The 22,970-nt window shown below is 46.1% G+C and overlaps 1 protein-coding gene across 1 annotated transcript; it reads left to right on the top strand.

Annotated features, from left to right (window-relative positions):
* Positions 1–21,853: 21,853 nt before the first annotated feature.
* LOC132889162 (uncharacterized) lies at positions 21,854–22,561 on the top strand (the record flags this gene model as incomplete). The annotated part of the gene is made up of 1 exon (XM_060925403.1): positions 21,854–22,561. A coding segment is annotated over one exon (708 nt), but the record flags the coding sequence as incomplete, so codon positions are not given.
* Positions 22,562–22,970: the final 409 nt, after the last annotated feature.

Genomic DNA, 22,970 nt, shown 5'->3' with positions numbered 1-22,970 from the left:
CACACAAACAGAGAAAAAAAAATTGTGAAACTGTTGATATGGTAAATGTCATGGGCCAAATGACCATAGGTACTGACTAGACCCAAAAGCAGACTCACGTGCACAGAAGTGGAGTAGAAAATGTCTTTAATCCTTGAAGCATGAGTCACAGGAAGAGGAGAGCAGCAGCCAGGGAAAATCCAGAATGGAAAATTAGGGAAACGGGAGCTAGCCCAAAACAGGAAGAGTGGAAGTTCCAGACGAGCATGGAAGAAGGGAAAAAAAGTCACTGAATCCTGAATGCAACCCCACAGTGGGAAAAAGAACGTGCAGCACAAAACAAAAGTAAAGAGTCCAGAACACTCCCATGGCAGAAGAAATCCACTCTCAGTCCCAAAAAATGAACAGGAAAAATAATCCAAAAAGGGAGAGCAGAGTAATTCCAAAGCACACAGCAAAGTAGCAAAATAACAGAGTCAGAAGTAAACCTGGGACCAAAAAAGGGCAAAATAACATAGTGTGAGGTGAAGACAATCCCGCACTGAGTGAATCTCCGAGTGGTATAATATAGAGCTGTGGATGAATTGATGAGAGACAGGTGTGCTGGCCACAGCACAGGGAAAGCTCAGGGAAAACCAGAGAATGGAGTAAAAGATCGGATCAGTACCTAAATGTTCCCAGCTGGCTCGTGACAGTACCCCCTCCCCCACCGATGCCTCTGGATGTCCCAGACAGGGCCTCTGGGTTCTTGTGGTGGAAGTCCCTGATGAGTGAGGGGTCTAAGATGAAGCATGCTGGGACCCAACACCTCTCCTCTGGGCTATACCCCTTCCAATTAACCAGGTACTGCAACCCCTGACCTCACCAACAGGTCTTTAGCAACTTCTTGACAGTATAGGCCTTTGATGAATCTGGGGGGGAGGGGTCTTGGATGGAGGGAGGGGAGAAAGAGCTGGAGACCAGGGGTCTTAGTTGAGAGACATGGAAGGAAGAGTAAACTCAATGCATGGACCTAGGTAACATCAGCCTGACAGTAGTAGGGTTAATAACTTTGGAAATGGGAAAAGGACCAACAAACCTGGGTGCCAGCTTATGGGAGGGGGTTTGAAGGGGAAGGCTGGCAGTGGATAACAACTATTACTCCAATTCAGATGGGGATTATGTAGGTGCAACCAAGGAAGACCAAGAACAATAGACTCATGAGAGTTATTCATGGTGAAGAAAGAAATAGATTATGTATGGTTCCTCAAGACCTTAAGAGTGAGTGGCTCTGTGATGTGGGAGACAGGACTGAGTTTGGTGCTGTTGAGTGCCCTGGTGGCTAGAGGGTAGTCTAACCTCCATAGGCTGACCTCCAGCTCCTCTGCAAAGGAAGTTCTGATGAAGCTTTGGTCTGCCCTAGAGTCAATGAGCATCTTAACCACGTAACACCTGTTCTGAAAGATTATCTTAGCAGGAAGCACTGGCCACTCAGCAGGGGAAAACTGTGTCAGTGCACCCACCTGTATCCCTGCTCCTACTGGTGGGCAGGCCCTTTTAACAGGCAATGAGAGATGAAATGTCTGGGTTTGCCACAGTAAAAGCAGGACCTGGTCTCATGGTGGTGCCTTCTCTCCTCGGGGTGACCCAGGTTCTGCCTAACTGCATGGGCTCTGGGTCAGGACAAGTGGCAGCCTCAGGCAAGGAAACAGTTACCTTAGGTTCAAACTTGAGGCTCCTTCTCAGGTTCTGTTGGCATAACCGGGTACCCACTCAGCCAACTAGGTCTACAAGGCTGTCCAGAGTCTTGGGGAGGTCATGAGTGATGATCTCATCTAATACAGAGCTATTTAGTCCATGAAAAAATGTGTCATACAGGGCACTGGCATTCCAGTCCACAGCTGCAGCAAAGGTACAACACTAAATGGCATAGTCATAGACTGGCCTGCTGCCTTGCTTGAACCCCATTAGTCACCTAGCTGCCTCCGTGCCCTTGGGCAACCAGTCGAAAACCTTTTGCATCTCTTCAGAGAATTCCTTGTAACTCAAACAGCAAGGGGCTCTAGCATCCCAGATTGCTGTTCCCCACTCCTGAGCCCTTAGGCTGCTGGGCCATAGAAGGTTCACGCTGCACGCTGCATGCTGCACGCTGCACGCTACACGCGTGTAAAGAAAAGTGGACAAACGTAGCATGACTTGCTCTGGGCCATAGAACGGCGTTCACGTTGCACGCTGCACGCTGCACACTTCACGCGTGAAGCGAGAAATGAACATGCACACTTTTTTCTAGGCGTGAAGATGGAAATTCCAGTCAATGCATGCGGTCACCGCCGCGCCAGCCAATCAGAACGGGTCTAGGGAGATAACTCTATGCTTTCAGGGGAAAACTTCAGAAAAAATATAATTGAATGGTATAATTGAAAAATAGTTCTTCATCGGGATTGTCAAGCAGATTATAGAATGTTCGGTGAAATTCACCACGGGTTTCTCTCAGAAGGAAGTGTTCTCGGCTCCAAATTCTGTTCCTTTTTCTCTTCCTCTGTCTCAGTAAAAGCAGAATGAGGCAATCGTCGTCATCCGAAGAGTCCATATTGTTGGTTACTCGGTCAAAGTAGAACAGACGCAACACGTGAACATCCAAGCATGAAGTTTAATGGCCCAGGGTCCGGTTCTTCACGTGAACGTGTAGCGTGCAGCGTGCAGCATGCAGCGTGCAGCGTGAACCTTCTATGGCCCAGCAGCCTTACAGTCAGAAGTGTGATAACATAGTCAACTCAAGAGTTCTCAGAAGGGAAAGTGGAGGTCTGGAGTTCCATCGATGAGGAACATTGGGAAAGGAATGAGTGGCAGGTCCCAGGCTCTGCATCGTAAGACTGAGGGGCAGGCAGGCATGGTTCTTGGTGGGGTTGTGGAGCCAGAATAACTGTTGGAGCAATGGATGAGCTGACTGGTGCCGGTTGACTGGAGATCACATTCTGAAGGCTTTCCATCTGAGAGGAGAGTTTCTGTAATGTGTCTGTCATGACCATCATGCCCTGGTGGTCAATGCTGCTCTGACTGTTTCTAAGTCTGCTGGGTCCATTCCTCTTGGTGGGATTGTTCTGTCACAGGCCAAATGACCATAGGTGCTGACTAGACCCAAAAGCAGACTCATGTGCACAGAAGTGGAGTAGAAAATGTATTTAATCCTTGAAGCATGAGGCACAGGAAGAGGAGAGCAGCAGCCAGGGAAAAATCCAGAACAGAAAATTAGGGGAATGGGAGCTAGTGCAAAACAGGAACTGTGGAAGTCGCAGACGAGTGGGGAAGCAGGGGAAAAAGTCACTAAGTCCTGAATGCAACCCTGCAGCGGGAAAAAAAGTTTGCAGCACAAAACAAAAGTAAAGAGTCCAGAGCATTCCCATGGTGGGAGAAATGCACTCGCAGTCCCAAAAATATGAACAGGAAAAGTAATCCAAAAAGGGGGAGTGGAATAATCCCAAAGCACACAGCAAAGTAGCAAAGTAATAGAGTCCAAAGCAAAACTGGGGGCAGGGCTCTACAGTGCACACATTTCACTCGCATTTGCGAGCGAATTTTTTGGCATGCGAACGACAAAAAAAAAACCACGTGTATTCGTGCGAGAGCTTCTTGCGGCCGACAATTTAGGAAAGCACTGAGCACAGACGTGACGAGTTTAACATTCTAAAATGTATCATCCATTAAACTGCAAAGTATGTAAATCCAGCGCTGGATAGCCTACCTAATATAGTGTAACGAGTAACGACCTGTATTGTTGTAAGTGTGTGTATTCAGTGTTGTGTACGGGTGTGTGTGTGTTCTGCCTGCGCCTTGCTCCCTGTCTGTAGTTGCGTGCATTGCCTCTGTCTTGCACTGTGGTGGTTCCCACGGTAGCCAGGGGGGAGAGAGTGAAAAAGTTACATTTTTTTTTGCCGTTCTGCCATGCTAGTGTGTTTTACCAGGACATGAGATTTCAGCATTTTTATTCTTCTCGGTCTGTAGCTTGAATAAGTTTAGGCTACTGAATAACACTTTCAGTTAAAGTTGAGTCTGGTGCTTTTGTGCTGACGCTACAATAGCCTACTATCACAATAAATATCCCCATAACATTTCCCGTTTTCTACTCATCTTTCTGTGATTGCCCCTCTTTCCCACGGTTGTATGTTGTGGGTGTGGCATTAGGTGGGAAAAGTGCTTTTTAGGGATTTATCAGATCATTCAACTGAGAGATAACTGAGAGCTAGTTCGGACCGAGCTGAGAAATATATTCGCTATGCAGAGAATAATGGTGTTTTTTAAAAGCAATGATGGTGGAAACAAGAATAAAAGAACGGACGAGGAAGAAAGTGTAGTGAAGAAATCCCCGTTGTTTGGAGGGAGCACTTTGAGAAAATCCTTCCCTTTCTGTGTGCCTTTCTGTGTCTCTGCTCTCAGTGCACGGGGGGGCTGCTCGCTCTCACACACACACACATGAGGGAGGGGCTGCTCCCTCTCAGAGAGACACAGGCTTGTAGCCTCATGGCAAGTCACACATTCACACAGTTCAGTGCAGCTCCTACAATAGTGACTGCTACGCGTACTGCATCACTCTCACAATTTCCCACAAGGGAATTGTCTCTAGTTAGTTATAGAAACTCAGTTCAGCTACAAAACTCAGGATATTGCACTGTATTTGGTATTGCATTGTATTGGGTATGGATGTAAAAGTGTAGAAATATAAATATAAATATAAAATATACAAAAGCTATAAAAACTAAAAAGTTGCTCTGTGAGGTTGCACTGTAATAAGTATTGCACTGTATCAGGTAAGTGTGAGAATATTGTCCTTTTAGGTCCTTGTTGGTGCATTGTTGCACCTGCCAGAAGTGGCATCAGTCAATGCATGTAATTAGCCTTTTTCACATTACGTCACTTGCAGAAGAACCGTTTTCAGCCTTTTGAATGGAAGAAGAGGCGGCATGCCAATCTGCTGGCTAACAAGTAGCAACCATAGAAAGTCAGTAAACATCCTTTCCAAAACAAGGCAGATAGGTGACTGGAATGGTCGCTAACAATACGTAATGATAAACAACAATGCGCAATATTATTATCAATCTTATCTGTGAATGACACAGTTTTGTTAACATATGTTGCTGCCGTATACCTCTTCTTCCATTCAAAAGGCTGAAAACAGATATGAGTTCCCCTGCAAGTGACGTAATGTGAAAAATGCTAATTGTTCAAGGTGGTTATGGCCTGTGGGAAAAAAACTGTTTTTGAGTCTGTTGGTCCTTGCTTTGATGCACCTGTAACGCCTGCCTGAGGGCAGCAAGTCAAAGAACTCAGAGCCAGGGTGGGAGCTGTCCTTGATGATGTTGTTAGCTCTGCTGAGCTCTGCTCTCTGTTTAGCTACTGTTTGTTCATTCATTCAGTTGTTCGTTATTCATTTGTTTGTTCATTCATTCATTCGTTCATTCATTCATTCATTCTCAACTGAATTTTGCATTTTATGTATTGGTGTGTCTAAGGTTTGTGCTGCAATAAACCTTTAAAATGAAAACCTACTTGTGCTTGTGCCCCCATTTTTTTCCCTGTGCTCCTAAAAGTTTTAACTTAGTGTAGAGCCCTGACTGGGGGCAAAAAAAGGTAGCATGAAGTGAAGACAATCCCGTGCCAAGTGAATCTCAACACGGTATAATATAGAGCCATGGATGAGCTGATGAGAGACAAGTGTGCTGCTGGCCGCAGCACAGGGAAGGCTCAGGGAAAACCAGGGAGTGGAGTAAAAGATCGGATCAGGACCTAGATGTTCCCGGGTGGCTCATGACAGTAAAGGGATATTTATTTATTATTTACATTGGTTGCTTTATGTCCCAGGGCTCCCTCATACTAGTAGAAGAGGGGCCACAGGTCTGGTGGTATGCTAAAGCTAAGAAAACAACCACACAAGCCACCTCTATTGAGCCTGTGTATCTCCAATGCTAGATCCCTGGTACATAAAACGGATGATCTGGAATTACAACTCGCTGGAAATCGCTATGTTCGGGACTGGAGTGTTTTAATTATCACAGAAACCTGGCTTCATCCGGAAATACCCAATGCTAGCTTGCAGCTAGCAGGCCGCACTCTGCTCCGCTAGGATAGGAATGAGAACTCTGGTAAGAGTAGAGGGGGAGGGCTCTGTATTTACGTGCATGATAATTGGTGTAACAACGGAACAATTATAGATAAACACTGTTCCCCAGGCCTTGAGTACATGTCTGTAAGATGCCGGCCTTTTTTTCTACCGAGAGAGCTAACTGTGGTGATTGTCACAGCTGTGTACATTCAACCTGACGCCAGTGTAAACACAGCGCTCTCTCTCCTGCTGAACACCGTTAACAAACAGCAGCGGGCTCACCATGACGGTGTTCACATAATAGCAGGAGACTTTAATAAGGCCAACTTGAAGACTACTAGAGGGGAGAACACTCTGGATCATGTTTACTCCAACATCAAGCATGCATACAGAGCCATACCCCTCCCCCACATCAGCCAGTCAGACCATCTTTCCCTCCTGCTCTCCTGAGCCTACACCCCCCTCAGACACAGAGCCAGGCCCACCACAAGGACTATCACAACCTGGCCTGACAATGCACTCTCCAAACTACAGGACTGCTTTAAATGGACAGATTGGGACTTATTTGAACACCAGGAGCTGGAGACATTCACAGGAACGGTGCTAGACTATATCAAGTTCTGCATCGGGAATGTGATGATGGATAAAAACATCCGGGTCTTCCCAAACCAGAAACCCTGGATGACCAGCCAGGTCCGCTCACTCCTCAGGGCTCACGATGCTGCCTTCAGGTCAGGTGATAGAGCTCTGTACAGAGCTGCTTGAGCTGATCTGAAAAGAGGAATAATTAAAGCCAAGGCGGACGACAGGCTGCGCATAGAATCCCACCTGTCCAGCAACAACACACGGGAGGTGTGGCAGGGCATTCGGGACATCACAAACTTCAGAGACTGTGATGTGCCAACAGGAGACTGGAGTGCACCGCTAGCAGAGGAGCTAAATTGCTTCTTTGCTCGCTTTGAAATATCTCAGCAGCACTCATCTGCTCCTGCCCTGCCCCCACCACCACACAGTTCCCACACCACTCCTTTCACTGTACAGGAGCACGATGTCAGACGGGTGCTCCTGGCAGTGAACCCCAAGAAAGCTGCCGGCCCAGATGGTGTACCTGGTAAGGTGCTCAGAGCGTGCGCCCACCAGCTCGCCCCTACCTTCACCAAGGCAAGGCAAGGCAAGGCAAGTTTATTTATATAGCACATTTCATACACAATGGCAGTTCAATGTGCTTTACAGAAGCAAAAACAAAAACAGTAAACAATAGAGAAATAAAATTACATAAAATAATTTTATTTTTAATCTAAAACAATTAATTAAAAGAATTAAAAGAAAATAATAAGAATTAAACAACAGTAGAAATAAAATAATAAAATGCCAAAAAGAAAAAAGGAGAAAAAGAAAAAGAAACCAGCAGAATAAAATAGAATAAAATTAAAGTAAATTTAAAACATGCAGAGAAAGTAAAGATTATAAAAAATGTAAAAATATTAATTATTTAACAGAAAGCATCTGAAAACAGCTTGGTCTTTAACCTAGATTTGAAGCTGCCAACAGCAGGAGCATTTTTAATGTCCTCTGGCAGTTGGTTCCATAGATGTACTGCATAGTAGCTAAAAGCTGCTTCACCACACTTTGTTTTAACAACTGGTTTTAATAGTAAATTTTTCTGTTGCGATCTGGTAGATCTGATTGGGTTAGGCCGCTGCAACATATCAGAGAGGTAATTGGGCCCTGTACCATTTAGAGATTTGTACACCGGCAGCAATGCTTTAAAGTCAATTCTGTAGCTTACTGGAAGCCAGTGAAGGGACCTTAGAATTGGGGTAATGTGCTCTGTTCTTTTTGTTCTTTTTGCACCAGGATCTTTAACCTCTCCCTGGCTCAGGCAGTCATCCCGCCCTGCCTAAAATCTGCAACAATAATCCCAGTGCCAAAGAAGTCTCCCATCACCAGCCTGAATGATTACCGTCCTGTGGCCCTCACCCTGGTAATCATGAAGTGCTTCGAGAGACTAGTTCTTCAGCACATCAAGGACCACCTCCCCCCAGACTTCGACCCCTACCAGTTCGCATATCACACAAACAGATCCACAGAGGACGCCATCGCTGTAGCTCTCCACTCTGCGCTAAATCACCTGGAGCAGCAGCAGAGCTACGTCCGCATACTCTTTGTGGATTACAGTTCAGCTTTTAATACAATAATCCCGGACATCCTTATTAGAAAACTGGACACTCTCGGCCTCCCCCCTCTCACATGTGCCTGGTTAAAGGACTTTCTTACCAACTGGCCCCAGACTGTGAGACTTGGCCCCCACTTCTCCTCCACCCGCACGTTGAGCACCAGCTCTCCACAGGGCTGTGTGCTGAGCCCCCTCCTGTACTGCCTCTACACCCACGACTGTAGTTCGACCCACAACAACAACAACAACCTTATCGTCAAGTTTGCTGACGACACCACAGTGGTCGGACTCATCTTAAAGGGAGACGAGGCAGCCTACAGAGAGGAGGTCCTGAAGTTGGCAGCCTGGTGTTCAGAAAATAACCTCGCTCTGAACACCAAGAAAACCAAAGAGCTCATTGTTGACTTCAGGAAGCACAGCAACGACCTGGCCCCCCTCTACATCAACAATGTGTATGTGGAGAGGGTCCACACCTTCCGGTTTCTCGGTGTCCTCATCTCCGCCAACATTTCCTGGTCAGCAAACATCACAGCAGTTATTAAGAAGGCTCAGCAGCAGCTACACTTCCTGAGAGTCCTCAGGAAGTACAACCTAAACTCCAACCTGCCGCTGACCTTCTACCGCTCATCCATCAAGAGCCTGCTGACGTACTGTATTACAGTATGGTATGGCAGCTGCACTGCTGTAGACAGGGAGAGGCTCCAGAGGGTAGTTAAGGCAGCACAGAAGATCATTGGCTTCTCTCTCCCCTCCCTGATGGACATTTACACCTCCCGCTGCCTTAGCAGAGCTAAAAACATTATCAAGGACCGCTCTCACCCTGGCTTTGATCTGTTCGACCTGTTGCCCTCAGGGAGGCGCTACAGGTGCATCAGGACAAAGACAAACCGATTCAAAAACAGCTTCTTTCCAAAAGCCATAACCGCCTTGAACTTGGATATGCTCTGACTTTATAGTCTATTTATTTTACTATGTGACTCTCCTCGTGCAATAATTTATAATGTGCAATACTTTATAAGGGACTCTGTATGTGCAATACTTTTATAATGTGCAATACCTCACTCCATAATGTGAAACACAACACATTCACTTCACCTCAGGACTGTGCACCTTACATACAGCACATGCACCTCAGGACTGTGCACCTTACACACAACACATACACCTCAGGACTGTGCACCTTACACACACCTCAAGTCTGTGCACCTACCTTACCTTGCAATACTTCATAAACGTGTAATATTTTATTTTATTTTATTTTATAATGTGAATCTCTCGTGCAATAATTTATAATGTGACTCTCTCTGTGCAATAATTTATATGTGCAATGAGCAATACCTCACTCCATAATGTGTAACACAACACATACACCTCGGGACTGTGCACCTTACTCCCCTGACACACTCACCCCCCCTTCCCCCCCTTCCTCTCTCTCGCTCTCACTCTACTCGCTGTTTTGCACTGTTATTGGAGATGCTTTAATCTCATTGTACATGTGTATAGTGACAATAAAGGCATTCTATTCTATTCTATTCTATTCTGTGTTACCTTCTGGCTCTCCCTTTTAGTTATGCTATCATAGTTAATCTTACCAGAGTCCCTGCTTTCACTCAGTGCAAAATGTATACTGTTCTTAACCATTAGGTGACACTGGGCATACCTAACAACCTGTCTGTGAAGATTCTCAGTCATCCAGGTCATAGTAAACTGTGGGTGGTAAAAGAGAGCAACTGGACTTGCTTGAAGATTCTTGAAGACGTTTCACCTCTCATCCGAAAGGCTTCTTCAGTTCTGTCTGACTGGTACGGAGGCAAGGCAAGGCAAGTTTATTTATATAGTGCATTTCATACACAGTGGCAGTTCAATGTGCTTTACAGAGGTAAAAGCAAAACAGTAAACAATAGAAAATAAAATTACATAAAATAAAGGGGGAAGAAGAGAGAAAAAAAATAAGAATTAAACAATAGTAGAAATAAAATAATAAAATGAAGTAAAAGTTCAGTAAAAAACAGCAGAATAAAATAGAGTGAAAGTTAAGTAAAGTTTAAAACATGTAAAGATGATATTTATCAGTTAGCAGAAAGCATCTGAAAACAGCTTGGTCTTTAATCTAGATTTAAAGCTGCCAACAGCAGGAGCATTTTTAATGTCCTCTGGGAGTTGGTTCCATAGCTGTACTGCATAGTAGCTAAAAGTTGCTTCACCACACTTTGTTTTAACAACAGGTTTTACCAGTAAATTTTGCTGCTGCGATCTGGTAGATCTGATTGGGTTAGGCCGCTGCAACATATCAGAGAGGTAATTGGGCCCTGTACCATTTAGATATTTGTACACCAGCAGCAATGCTTTAAAGTCAATTCTGTAGCTTACTGGAAGCCAGTGAAGGGACCTTAGAATTGGAGTAATGTGCTCTGTTCTTTTTGTTCATGTGAGAACCCTAGCCGCTGCATTTTGAACCAGCTGAAGTCGTTTGATGGTCTTTTTTGGCAGGCCTGTGAAAAGGCCATTGCAGTAGTCAACCCTACTAGAGATGAAGGCATGTATAAGTTTTTCCAGATCATTTTTTGACATGATCTGGAAAAACTTATACATGCCTTCATCTCTAGTAGGGTTGACTACTGCAATGGCCTTTTTTTTTTTGACATCCCCTCCTAGAACTGCCACCTTATTGTGGTGGAGGGGTTTGTGTGCTTGAATGATCCTAGGAGCTATGTTGTCGGGGGCATTATGCCCCTGTCAGGGTTTCCCAAGGCAGACAGGTCCTAGGTGACAGGCCAGACTAAGAGCAGTTCACCAAAACCCCTATGGAGAAAAATCTGAGGACCGTGACGTCGCCCGGGATGACGCAGCCGGGGCCCCACCCTGGAGCCAGACCCAGGGTTGGGGCTCGTATGCGAGCGCTTGGTGGCCGGGCCTTTGCCCATGGGGCCCGGCTGGGCTCAGCCCGAAGAGGTGACGTGGGCCCGACCTCCTGTGGGTTCACCACCCACAGAGGTAGCAGTAGGGGACTGGTGCAATATGGATTGGGTGGCAGTCGAAGGCAGGGGCCTCGACGACCTGATCCCTGGACACAGCGGCTGGCTGTTGGGACATGGAATGTCACTTCGCTGGGGGGGAAAGAGCCTGAGCTTGTGCGGGAGGTTGAGAGGTACCGGCTAGAGATAGTCGGGCTCACCTCCATGCACAGCTTGGGCTCTGGAACCCAGCTCCTCGAGAGGGGCTGGACTCTCCACTTCTCTGGAGTCGCCCGTGGTGAGCGGTGGCGGGCTGGTGTGGGCTTGCTTATAGCTCCCCAGCTCAGCCGCCATGTGTTGGAGTTTACCCCAGTGAACGAGAGGGTCGCCTCTCTGCACCTTCGGATTGGGGAGAGGGCTCTTGCTGTTGTTTGTGCCTACGGCCCAAATAGCAGTATAGAGTATCCGGGCTTCTTGGAGTCCCTGGGAGAGGTACTGAGGAGTGCTCAGACTGGGGACTCCATTGTGCTACTGGGGGACTTCAATGCTCACGTGGGCGATGACAGTGACACCTGGAGGGGCGTGGTTGGGAGGAACGGCCTCCCCGATCTGAACCCGAGTGGTGTTTTGTTATTGGACTTCTGTGCTAGTCACGGTTTGTCCATAACGAACACCATGTTCGAGCATAGGGGTGTCCATAAGTGCACGTGGCACCAGGACACCTTAGGTCGGAGGTCAATGATAGACTTTGTAGTCATTTCATCTGATCTCCGGCCCTATGTCTTGGACACTCAGGTGAAGAGAGGGGCTGAGCTGTCAACTGATCACCATCTGGTGGTGAGTTGGATCCACTGGCGGAGGAGGAAGCTGGACAGACCTGGCAGGCCCAAACGTATGGTGAGGGTCTGCTGGGAACGTCTGGCCGAGCACTCTGTTGGGGAGGTCTTTAACTCCCACCTCTGGGAGAGCTTTTCCCAGCTTCCGAGGGAGGCGGGGGACATTGAGTCTGAGTGGACCATGTTCTCTACCTCCATTGTGGACGCAGCTGTTCGGAGCTGTGGCCGCAAGGTCTCCGGTGCCTGTCGTGGCGGCAATCCCCGAACCCGGTGGTGGACACCAGAAGTAAGGGATGCTGTCAAGCTGAAGAAGGAGTCCTATCAGGCCATGTTAACCTCCAGGACTCCCGAGGCAGCTGACGGGTATCGGCAGGCCAGGCATGCTGCAGCTCGGGCAGTTGTGGAGGCAAAAACTCGGAACTGGGAGGAGTTCGGGGAGGCCATGGAGAAGGACTATCGGTCAGCCTCGAAGAAATTCTGGCAAACCGTCCGGCGCCTCAGGAGGGGGAAGCAGTACTCTGCCAAGACTGTTTACAGTGCGGGTGGGGAGCTGTTGACCTTGACTGGGGACATTGTCGGGCGGTGGAAGGAATACTTTGAGGATCTCCTCAATCCCACCGTCATGTCTTCCACTGAGGAGACTGAGGCTGATGACTCAGAGGTGGACTCGTCCATTACCCAAGCTGAAGTCACTGAGGTGGTTTGCAAGCTCCTCGGTGGCAAGGCACCGGGGGTGGATGAGATCCGCCCTGAGTATCTCAAGTCTCTGGATGTTGTGGGGCTGTCTTGGTTGACATGCCTCTGCAACATCGCGTGGCGGTCAGGGACAGTGCCTCTGGAGTGGCAGACTGGGGTGGTGGTCCCTCTTTTTAAGAAAGGGGACCGGAGAGTGTGCTCCAATTATAGGGGAATCACACTTCTCAGCCTCCCAGGGAAGGTTTACTCCAGGGTACTGGAGAGGAGAATTCGACCGATAGTCGAACCTCGGATCCAGGAGGAACAATGCGGTTTTCATCCTGGTCGCGGAACACTGGACCAGCTCTATACCCTTCATAGGGTGCTCGAGGGTTCATGGGAGTTTGCCCAACCAGTCCACATGTGCTTTGTGGATCTGGAGAAGGCATTCGACCGTGTCCCCCATAGTATTCTGTGGGGGGTGCTTCGGGAGTATGGGGTTCGGGGCTCTTTGCTAAGGGCTGTCCGGTCCCTGTACGAACAGAGCAGGAGTCTGGTTCGCATTGCCGGCAGTAAGTCAGACCTGTTCCCAGTGCATGTTGGACTCCGGCAGGGCTGCCCTTTGTCACCGGTTCTGTTCATAATTTTTATGGACAGAATTTCTAGGTGCAGCCAGGGGCCAGAAGGAATCTTGTTTGGGAACCACAGGATTTCATCTCTGCTTTTTGCGGATGATGTTGTCCTGTTGGCTTCTTCAAACCAGGACCTTCAGCATGCACTGGGGCGGTTTGCAGTTGAGTGTGAAGCGGCTGGGATGAGAATCAGCACCTCCAAGTCCGAGGCCATGGTTCTCGACTGGAAAAGGGTGGCTTGCCCTCTCCAGGTTGGTGGAGAAGTTCTGCCTCAAGTGGAGGAGTTTAAGTATCTCGGGATCTTGTTCACGAGTGAGGGAAGGATGGAGCGTGAGATCGACAGGCGGCTCGGTGCAGACACCGCAGTGATGCGGTCGCTTTAGCGGTCCATCGTGGTGAAGAAGGAGCTGAGCCAAAAGGCAAAGCTCTCAATTTACCGGTCGATCTACGTTCCGACTCTCACCTATGGTTATGAGCTTTGGGTAATGACCGAAAGGACAAGATCGCGGATACAAGCAGCCGAAATGAGTTTCCTTCGCAGGGTGGCTGGGCGCTCCCTTAGAGATAGGGTGAGAAGCACAGTCACTCGGGAGGAGCTCGGAGTAGAGCCGCTGCTGCTCCACATCGAGAGGAATCAGCTGAGGTGGCTCGGGCATCTTTTTCGGATGCCTCCTGGACGCCTCCCTGAGGAGGTGTTCCAGGCATGTCCCCCTGGGAGGAGGCCCTGGGGAAGACCCAGGACACGCTGGAGGGACTATGTCTCTCGGCTGGCCTGGGAACGCCTCGGTGTTCTTCCCAAGGAGCTGGCAAGGTGTCTGGGGAAAGGGAAGTTTGGGCTTCCCTGCTTAGACTGCTGCCTCCACGACCCGGTCCCGGATAAAGCAGAAGAAGACGAGACGAGACAATTTTTTGACATAAGTCCTCTTAGTTTGGAAATGTTTTTTAGGTGATAAAATGCCGATTTAGTGATTGCTTTCATATGACTGTCAAAGATTAGCTCTCTGTCAATGAAAACACCAAGATTTTTAACCATATCTTTTGTTTTAATCCCCTTTGTGTCAAGAATAGTGGTAATCCTGAGTCTTTCATCTTTTTTCCAAATAGAATTACTTCTGTTTTATCTGTGTTCAGCTGAAGAAAATTTTGTGACATCCAGTTGTTGATTTGGTTGATACACTGGTAGAGACATTCAAGGGGGGCATAATCATTAGGTGATAGAGCAAAATAAATTTGGGTGTCATCTGCATAGCAGTGATACAAAATTGAGTTGTTCTTGATAATTTGTCCAAGTGGGAGCATATAAAGGTTGAATAGTAATGGTCCAAGGATCGACCCCTGGGGGACACCACAGGTCAAGGACATTGATGTTGAGGTACAATTTCCCATGGTAACAAAGAAGCTTCTATCTTTTAAGTATCATTTTAACCAATTTTACCAGTCAACCCAACCCAGTGTTCAAGTCGATATAGCAGTATGTTGTGATCAACAGTATCAAAAGCTGCTCTGAGGTCCAGTAACACCAGGACCGATGTTTTGCCTGCATCAGTATTAAGACGCATGTCATTTATAACTTTAATTAGCACTGTTTCAGTGCTATGATTGGCATGAAATCCTGACTGAAAGTTATCAAAACAGCTGTTTGATATCAAGAAGGCAGTTAATTGATTGAAGACAATTTTTTCAAGGATTTTCCCAATGAATGGTAGATTTGATATTGGCCTGTAGTTGTTCAATACTGAAGCATCCAGATTATTCTTTTTAAGTAGGGGCTTTACAATGGCTTTTTTCAGGGACACAGGAAAAATGCCAGTCTCTAGGGATGTATTTATTTAGCACATCTGTTATTATGAGGTGAAGAACAGACTTATAAAAGTTGGTGGGCAGAATGTCCAGTTCAGATGTTGAGGAACTGAGATTTTGTACAGTTTTTTCAAGAGTCTTGTAATCAATCAAACAAAATTCTGACATTGTGTTGAAATTGTCTGTCTGTGTCACTGGTGATTGCAGCTTTTCAGTTATTTGCAACTGAGATATATTATGAGCAATATTCTGCCATATTTTATCAATTTTACCTTTGAAGAACTGAGAGAAGTTCAGGTGCTAATTGTGGTGGGGGATTAGTTAGCTTCTCTACTGTTGAAAATAGCACATGGGCATTGTTCATATTCCTGTTGATGATGTTGGAGAAGAAAGACTGTCTTGCTTTACCAATTTCATAATTATAAAGTTTAGATTTGTGCCATTTTCTTTCAGTCTTCCTACATTCTCTCTTTAGCAATTTAACAGCTGGGTATTGCTTCCATGGTGCTTTCTGCTTTTCATTGACTCTTTTGATTTTGAATGGAGCAATATCATCCATAATTTGGGTCATATTTAAATTAAAAATTTCCAGTAAGTCATCTACACAGTCTGACATTTTAGTTGAAATCCGAGAGAGAGCTTGCTCAAAGAGAACACATGTGTTGTCGTTTATGACTTTCCTACCCATAGTCGTTGAGCTGTTCTGAATGTGAGGGGACATAGAAACATCAGAGAAAACACAGAAATGATCAGATAAGGCCAGGTCAACAACAGTAGTAGAAACAGTAAGACCCTTTGTGATAACATGGTCAAGGGTATGACCACAAGAGTGGGTCGGCCCCTGTACATATTGTACTAGGTTGAAGTTGTCAATAAGTGTAAGTAGTTCTCTGGCATAAGTGTTTTCAGGATTATCTACATGCAAGTTAAAATCCCCAGATATAATAAGACAGTCAAACTCTAAGCAAATGACTGACAACAGTTCATCAAACTCTTCCAGAAAAACTTTGGCTGAATGTCTCGGAAGGCCTGTAAATAGTTAATAACAATATGTTAGGAGAGCATGCAAGAAGTGCACATAAGTGTTCAAAGGATGTAAAATCACCAAGTGAGGACTGTTTACATTGAAAAGAGGCTTTGAATATATTTGCGATCCCTCCACCTTTCCCATGTTGGGTAGCACTCATGAAATTAAAATTTGGGGGAGCTGCTTCAATAAGGGTGGTAGCACTCTTTGCTTGATCCAGCCATGTTTCAGTTAGAAGCAAAAAATCAAGATTGTGTTTGCAAATAAGATCATTAATTAAAAATGACTTGTTTGAAAGTGATCTAACATTCAGAAGAGCTAGCTTTACAGAAAGTCTAGAAGTAATATCCGCTTGGGCACTCTGATGTTGTTTTGAAATAGGAAGGAGACTAGACTGGTTTACCCCCTGGGTTAAATATGCTCTATGTTTTCTATTTCTTATCAACACAAGAATAGAGAATGGCATAGGCATACTGGGTCCCAGCTTGTTTTCAAAACTACACTCAATGCAGGGACCCACAGCACATCATACAAGACTCTCTGTATATTCCATGAGGTTGGGAGGGGGAAGGATTGGAGATGTCATGTATTTTTTAGATGGTGAAAAAGATTGGTAGCCAGCTGAAAGTCCTGGGCGAACACAATTCAGTCTGTTGGTTGATTTTCGATGAACTGGGTACACTGCTTGTCGCGAATGATTTGGGCTGGAAAAAGAGAATGCAGCCATTGGCAGCAATCTCTGCATACTTTTAGGGAAATCCATGCAGGGGGGAGAGGGAGATGGTACAACAAAGTCAGAAGAGCGAGACAGATTGGGACTTTGGTGAGGTCTTTGTGAGTGTCTCCATGACTGTGTGGTGACTGTCTCCCTGACAGTCTCTGTGATACCTGCATGGGGTTGAGATGTGGATGATGCAGCCTTGGCATGATTGTCTTTGGTCAGGTCCTCAATCTGGATGGGCAATGCAGATATCTGTGGCTGCCCATTGTTAACAACATGCTCACATTCTCCATGTGATTGTTGATGTCCTTGGCAGTCTGCCCCAGATGGTTCTTGGCAGTCTGCCCCAGATGGCTGTGTGTCCTTGTTGAAGCATCTCTGCTGTGTTTGCATGGGTAGTTGTTTTGGCTTTGCAGAGGTATTGTTGATATCTGTAACCAGGTCAGTCTGTGAGCACTTATCAGCAGTTCTGCTCAATGTTGCCTGAGAAAAGAATACATGCTGGAGAGAGAGGCTGTAGTGATCAGCTAAAACTTTGGTCCCAATCCAGCTGAGTTCAGTGCTATTTGGCTTGAAGAATTCTCTGCGATTCCAGAAAAGGTTAAAATTGTCTATGAAGTTCATACCAAATAAAAACAAGTTTTTCCAAGCCAGGTGTGAAGACTGAAGAGTCTATTAAATGCAAATCTTCCCCTTGCAGGGAGTGGGCCACTGATAAAAGATTGTATTCTAGTCTTATAGAGATCAGAAAAAAGTTTTCTGAAATCATCTTGGACAAACAGCTGTTCTCTGAAAACATCATTTGCTCCCACATGCACAACAATACGTTTGATAGTTTTATGCTTGGACATGAGTTTCAAAATGCTGTCTTTGGTGTCAGAGATGGATGCATTTGGAAGGCAGCAAATAATCATCCCATGTCCTTTTAAATGTCTTACAGTGGAATCACCAAGAACAAGGGTTGTGGGATCAGGTGGTGTTACAAGCTGCTTTTTGCCTCTTCCCACAGCTCTTCGGTTGTGGTGCGATCTCTTTCTATGATGTGCTTGTCCACCTGAAAATTCCGCTTCCACATCCCTGAGGCATTCAAATTTGTTCTGAAGCCTTATGGGCTGTGGATTTTCCATAGGACTGTAAATCCTATTGTAGTTTGTAGACCTGGCTCTATTTCTAATAGCATGGCTGTGGAGCATGGGTTGCATAGTATCAGAACAAACTGGTGTTGAGGTAATTACTCTTCTGTTTTTATTTTTGGGCCTGCCACCCATTGTGTGCCAGTTTTCTGTACTCACATTTTGCTCTGTTAGATCAATGTATTCATCCACTCGATCTGCAATGCCATCGGCCTGTCGGGGTGCAAAATCTGCGTTCTCAGACACTGTTTCTGTGCCCCTTTCGTGAGATGTCGCTCTTAGTTCGTCTGTCTTTGGCAGGGCATCAATCTTTGAATCCAGCATAGAAATCCTCTGTTCTAGTTCTGTGCATTTTCTGCAGGATCTCCTGGATTTTTTGCCCCCTGGCATTTTGTTTTAAAAGCTAACTTATCTTGTAAAGGTGAAAAATAAAATGAAGAAATAGTGGAAAATAAGTGAAAAAGTAAAATAAAATACTCAGGAGCAGGAGCAAAGCAAAGAAGCGTCCTACTCGCTTGAGTAGGTGGAGCATCAGGTATTTATCCTCTCATGGATGAAAAGCTCATCTAAGGTGTCATTGAGTCATCCTGTTGGTGTGGGTCACTGGGGGCTGGTTGTGAACAGCCTCAAGAGTCGTTAGGATGATCAATGGATTGCCCGTTAGGGTGATCAATGGAATGCTGATTCTCTCTGTCCTCTTGTGAGTCACTGAAAACAGCTGGGTTTTGGTGTGCATTCAGTTGTCTGGGAAGTGTGCCAAGGACTGCATTGTAGGTGGCTGATAAATGATGTCTTAGACCCCGACCTCTGTTCAGTGATGGCCGTTCCAGGTTGACAAAAATGGCTTCTTTAACTCCTTGCTCATACCAACGATCCTCTCTGGCTAAAATGCATACGTTGCAATCCTGAAATGAGTGTCCTTTGTTGTTAAGATGAAGGTAGACAGCAGAGTCCTGGCCTGAGGAACTGACTCTCCTGTGTTGAGCCATGCGCTGTGAAGTGGTTGTTTTGTTTCCCCAATATATGAGTCCGTGCATTCCTCACTGCACTGAATGGCATGCACTACGTTGTCTTGTTTGTGTCTGGGTATTCTGTCCTTAGGGTGGACCAGTTTCTGCTTCAGGGTGTTACTGGGTCTGAAATGTACCGGAATGTTGTGTTTGTAGAAGATCCTCCTGAGTTTCTCAGATAGACCAGAAATGTAGGGAATGACAATGTTCTTGCATTTGTTCCTGTTATCCTCCTTGTCCATTCTGTTCCTTTTTTTGCTCTTGAGGAAAGACCAGTTGGGATACCCGCAGTTCTGAAGTGCTTTCTTGATGTGATTCTGCTCCTTCTCTTTTCCCTCTATCATTGTAGAGATGTTCTGAGCCCTGTGTTGCAAGGTCCTAATGACCCCCAATTTGTGTTCCAGTGGGTGGTGAGAGTCAAAGAGTAGGTACTGGTCTGTGTGTGTGGGTTTCTGGTGGACCTCGATGCTCAGGCTTCTGTCTTGTCTAATGTGTACATTACAATCCAAGAAGGCTAGATTATTCCCACTGGTGTCCTCCCAAGTGAAGTTGATGTTACCAAAACCCAGCTGTTTTCAGTGACTCACAGGAGGACAGAGAGAATCAGCATTCCATTCATCACCCTAACGGGCAATCCATTGATCATCCTAATGACTCTCGAGGCCGTTCACAACCAGCCCCCAGTGACCCACACCAACAGGATGACTCAATGACACCTTAGATGAGCTTTTCATCCATGAGAGGATAAATACCTGATGCTCCCTACCAGTCAGACAGAACTGAAGAAGCCTTTCGGATGAGAGGTGAAACGTCTTCAAGAATCTTCAAGCAAGTCCAGTTGCTCTCTTTTACCACCCACAGTTTACCTAACAACCTGTATTTTTTTGTCTCTCTGGCCCCTGTCTCTTCCATCTGTCTGTCTCTCTCTGTCAAGTTGCATGTCGATCCTGAGACACCAGTGATGCTGACCTCTTCTGCTCTTCAGACTTGCCTGATCCACCCTGATGCCCTGGCTGGAGTTTCATCACATTGCGCCTGTGGAGGATGGCCCTGTATGGTAGAGCCCTGCACTCCCGCGGGAGTCCCGCAGGACTCGCGGGACCCGCCGCAAAGCAGTGCGGCGCGGGACAAATTTTGAAAGCTCATTGCGGGCACGGGCGGGACCGGAAGTGCACATATGTGCGCGCGGGCCGGAGCGGGAGTGCACATATGCAGCACAGGTGGGAGCAGTGATAAGCTGCATTCCCGCTAACTAAAAACATGCTTGAAATAAAATTTATAAATTATTAATTTATGTTTATCATACATAACTTGTGCTGGATATTTTATTTCGCATTAATAAAAACATTTTAAGATGCCTAAATTTGCAGAGAAAGTCAAATTGAGTGAGAAATAGCATTTTAAACTTGCCATTGATCACTCTAACAACTCGTAGTTCACACCCAGCTAACAAGAGAACTATGAGTAAATTGATTTACTTGTTGCGTTAGTCTACAACTTTAATCAGAGAGAAAGGTTACACAGTGATGGTAGGCTTGACTCAATGCTATCCCAGAAATCCTTCCTGTAATATGCAAATTTGGCTGTCCAATCAGAGGCGGCCAAATTTGCATATTACAGGAAGGATTTCTGGGATAGCATTGAGTCAAGCCTACCGTCACTGTGTAACATGTCTCTCTGATTAAAGTTGTAGACTAACGCAAGCAGGAAATCAATTCGCTTCTTTTACTAGCTCTGCTTTACAATAAAAAAAAAAAAAAAACACACACACCCCGTTGGTACAAAGCAAGCTCGTTCACTTTTTTATGCTGATCAGAGAATTACAATGGTTTCACATGTGATAAAAATTTGTGATTAAATATTTTAATCATTTGACAGCACTAGTTATTGTTATTAGAGATACTACATGCTGAATTCAGAAACAAGGTAAACAATAACAAACGTGAGCTGTAGATATTTATGCTCAAATCCACTCAAAGTAGGGGGCGGGGCACCATCACGTTGTATTAAGACAAAAACTTTCCTGAGAAATAACGCGAAGGTCTGCATCATGCGGGATTTGCGGGCGGGAGCGGAACAAAATATGGCAGGCGTGGGCGGGAGCGGGACTGAAAATCATAATTTTTTTGTGGACGCGGGTGGGAGCGGGACTGAAAATCATAATTCTTTGCGGGTGCAGGCGGGAGTGGGACTGCACAATGCGGGCGCGGGCGGGATTGAAAAATCTGACCCGCGCAGACCTCTACCGTATGGGCAGTCAAAAGATGCACTTAGAAGATGGCTCTGGACACTTAGAGTTTTGCTATGATGGCTGAGGACTACAGTTGCCATGATAACTTTAGGACTGCAGTTGTCATGAACAATTTTGCACTCAAGTCTCCATCAATGAACAGTTGATAACTTCAGCAAAATAGACTTCATGCTAAAACTATAACGAATTATCTGGTTACACAGTTCTACTTTGTGACTATATAGGACATAGTTATATATAGTTCATAGTTATATATAGGACATAGTTCTTTTCTTTTTTCGGAAGAACGCCGAGACCGGAAGCTTTCTTTTTTTCTCCTCCTGTGTAAAGTCCACAAGCGGAGGCCATCTGATCTGCTTTAATATCAACAGATCTTCATTTAAGGTACGTGAATCTTTTCATCATGGCACACCTTCAGCCTGTTCAGTGTGCTGAGTGCAGGATGTTTAGTCATTCTTCCTCCGTCACTAGCGATAGCTCTATTAGCTTTACTTGTGATAAGTGCAGATTAGTTAGCTCTCTGACGGAGAAGATTTCAGTGCTAGAAGCGCGTGTCCAGGCTTTAGAGCAGGTTAGTAAGCGTGAGAACAGTGTAGTTTCTGTTAGGGAAAGTCTGGACGCCCTAGGTGGAGTTAGCAATCCCCCAACTCCGGCATTAGAGCCCTTACAGCGGGGCGAATGGGTGACGGCTCGGCGGCATAAGCGTAGAGCCAAAGCTACCGCAGAGGCTCGCCCACGGGAGCACCACTCCTCTCCGCGTCACGTGTCGAACAGGTTTGCTCTCCTTAGTGATGCACCCACTGAGAAACCTGAAAGAGCTCTGGTTATAGGGGACTCTATCATACGGCACGTGAAATTAGCTCAGCCTTTAGGGGCACCAGCAGCTTTAGTCAGGTGTATACCGGGAGCCAGGGCGCCGGACATAGCAGGTAATCTTAGGGTCCTAGGCAAGCACAGGTTCTCAAAGATAGTTATCCATGCAGGAGCTAATGATATACGCCTTCGTCAGTCTGAGGTTACTAAGAGTAACTTTGTAGAGGTGTTTAAATTAGCGAAGGCGATGTCCGATGCTGTAGTATGCTCTGGCCCCATCCCAATGCGGCGTGGCGATGTAGCTTACAGCAGGTTATGGTCGCTGAACTGCTGGCTGTCCAGGTGGTGCTCTGAAAACAGTGTGGGCTTTATAGATAATTGGGCTAATTTTGAGGGCACTGCTGGCCTGTTAGGGCGGGACGGTATCCATCCCACTCGGGAAGGTGCTGCTCTCATTTCCTGCAGCATAGGTCATAGTCTCAGAACAGGCCTAGTTAATTTCTGACAATCCAGAGCCAAGGCCAGGGAGCAGACGAACAGGCTAAACCGACTGTCTGCTAGCTGCACAGAGTCGTCACTCAGGGCCCACTACATCGAGACTGTGTCTGTTCCCCGAGCTCAACAAAAAGGTAGAAATTTTCAGAGAGTTTGTTCCAGTAACCTAATCAATATAAAATTAGATCAGACTGACTGTACAGCTGCTGCCAGCACCTTTGATCTAAAGGTGGGGCTATTAAATATTAGATCTCTTACATCTAAAGCGCTAATGGTTAATGAACTCATTACTGATCAGGAGTTTAATGTACTGTGTTTAACAGAAACATGGATTAAGCCAAATGAATATATAGCATTAAATGAAGCGAGTCCTCCTGGATACAGTTATATAC

The sequence above is a fragment of the Neoarius graeffei genome, chromosome 1, assembly GCF_027579695.1.
Source record: "Neoarius graeffei isolate fNeoGra1 chromosome 1, fNeoGra1.pri, whole genome shotgun sequence".
NCBI lineage: Eukaryota > Metazoa > Chordata > Actinopteri > Siluriformes > Ariidae > Neoarius > Neoarius graeffei.
This window is presented reverse-complemented; position numbering and strand designations above follow the sequence as displayed.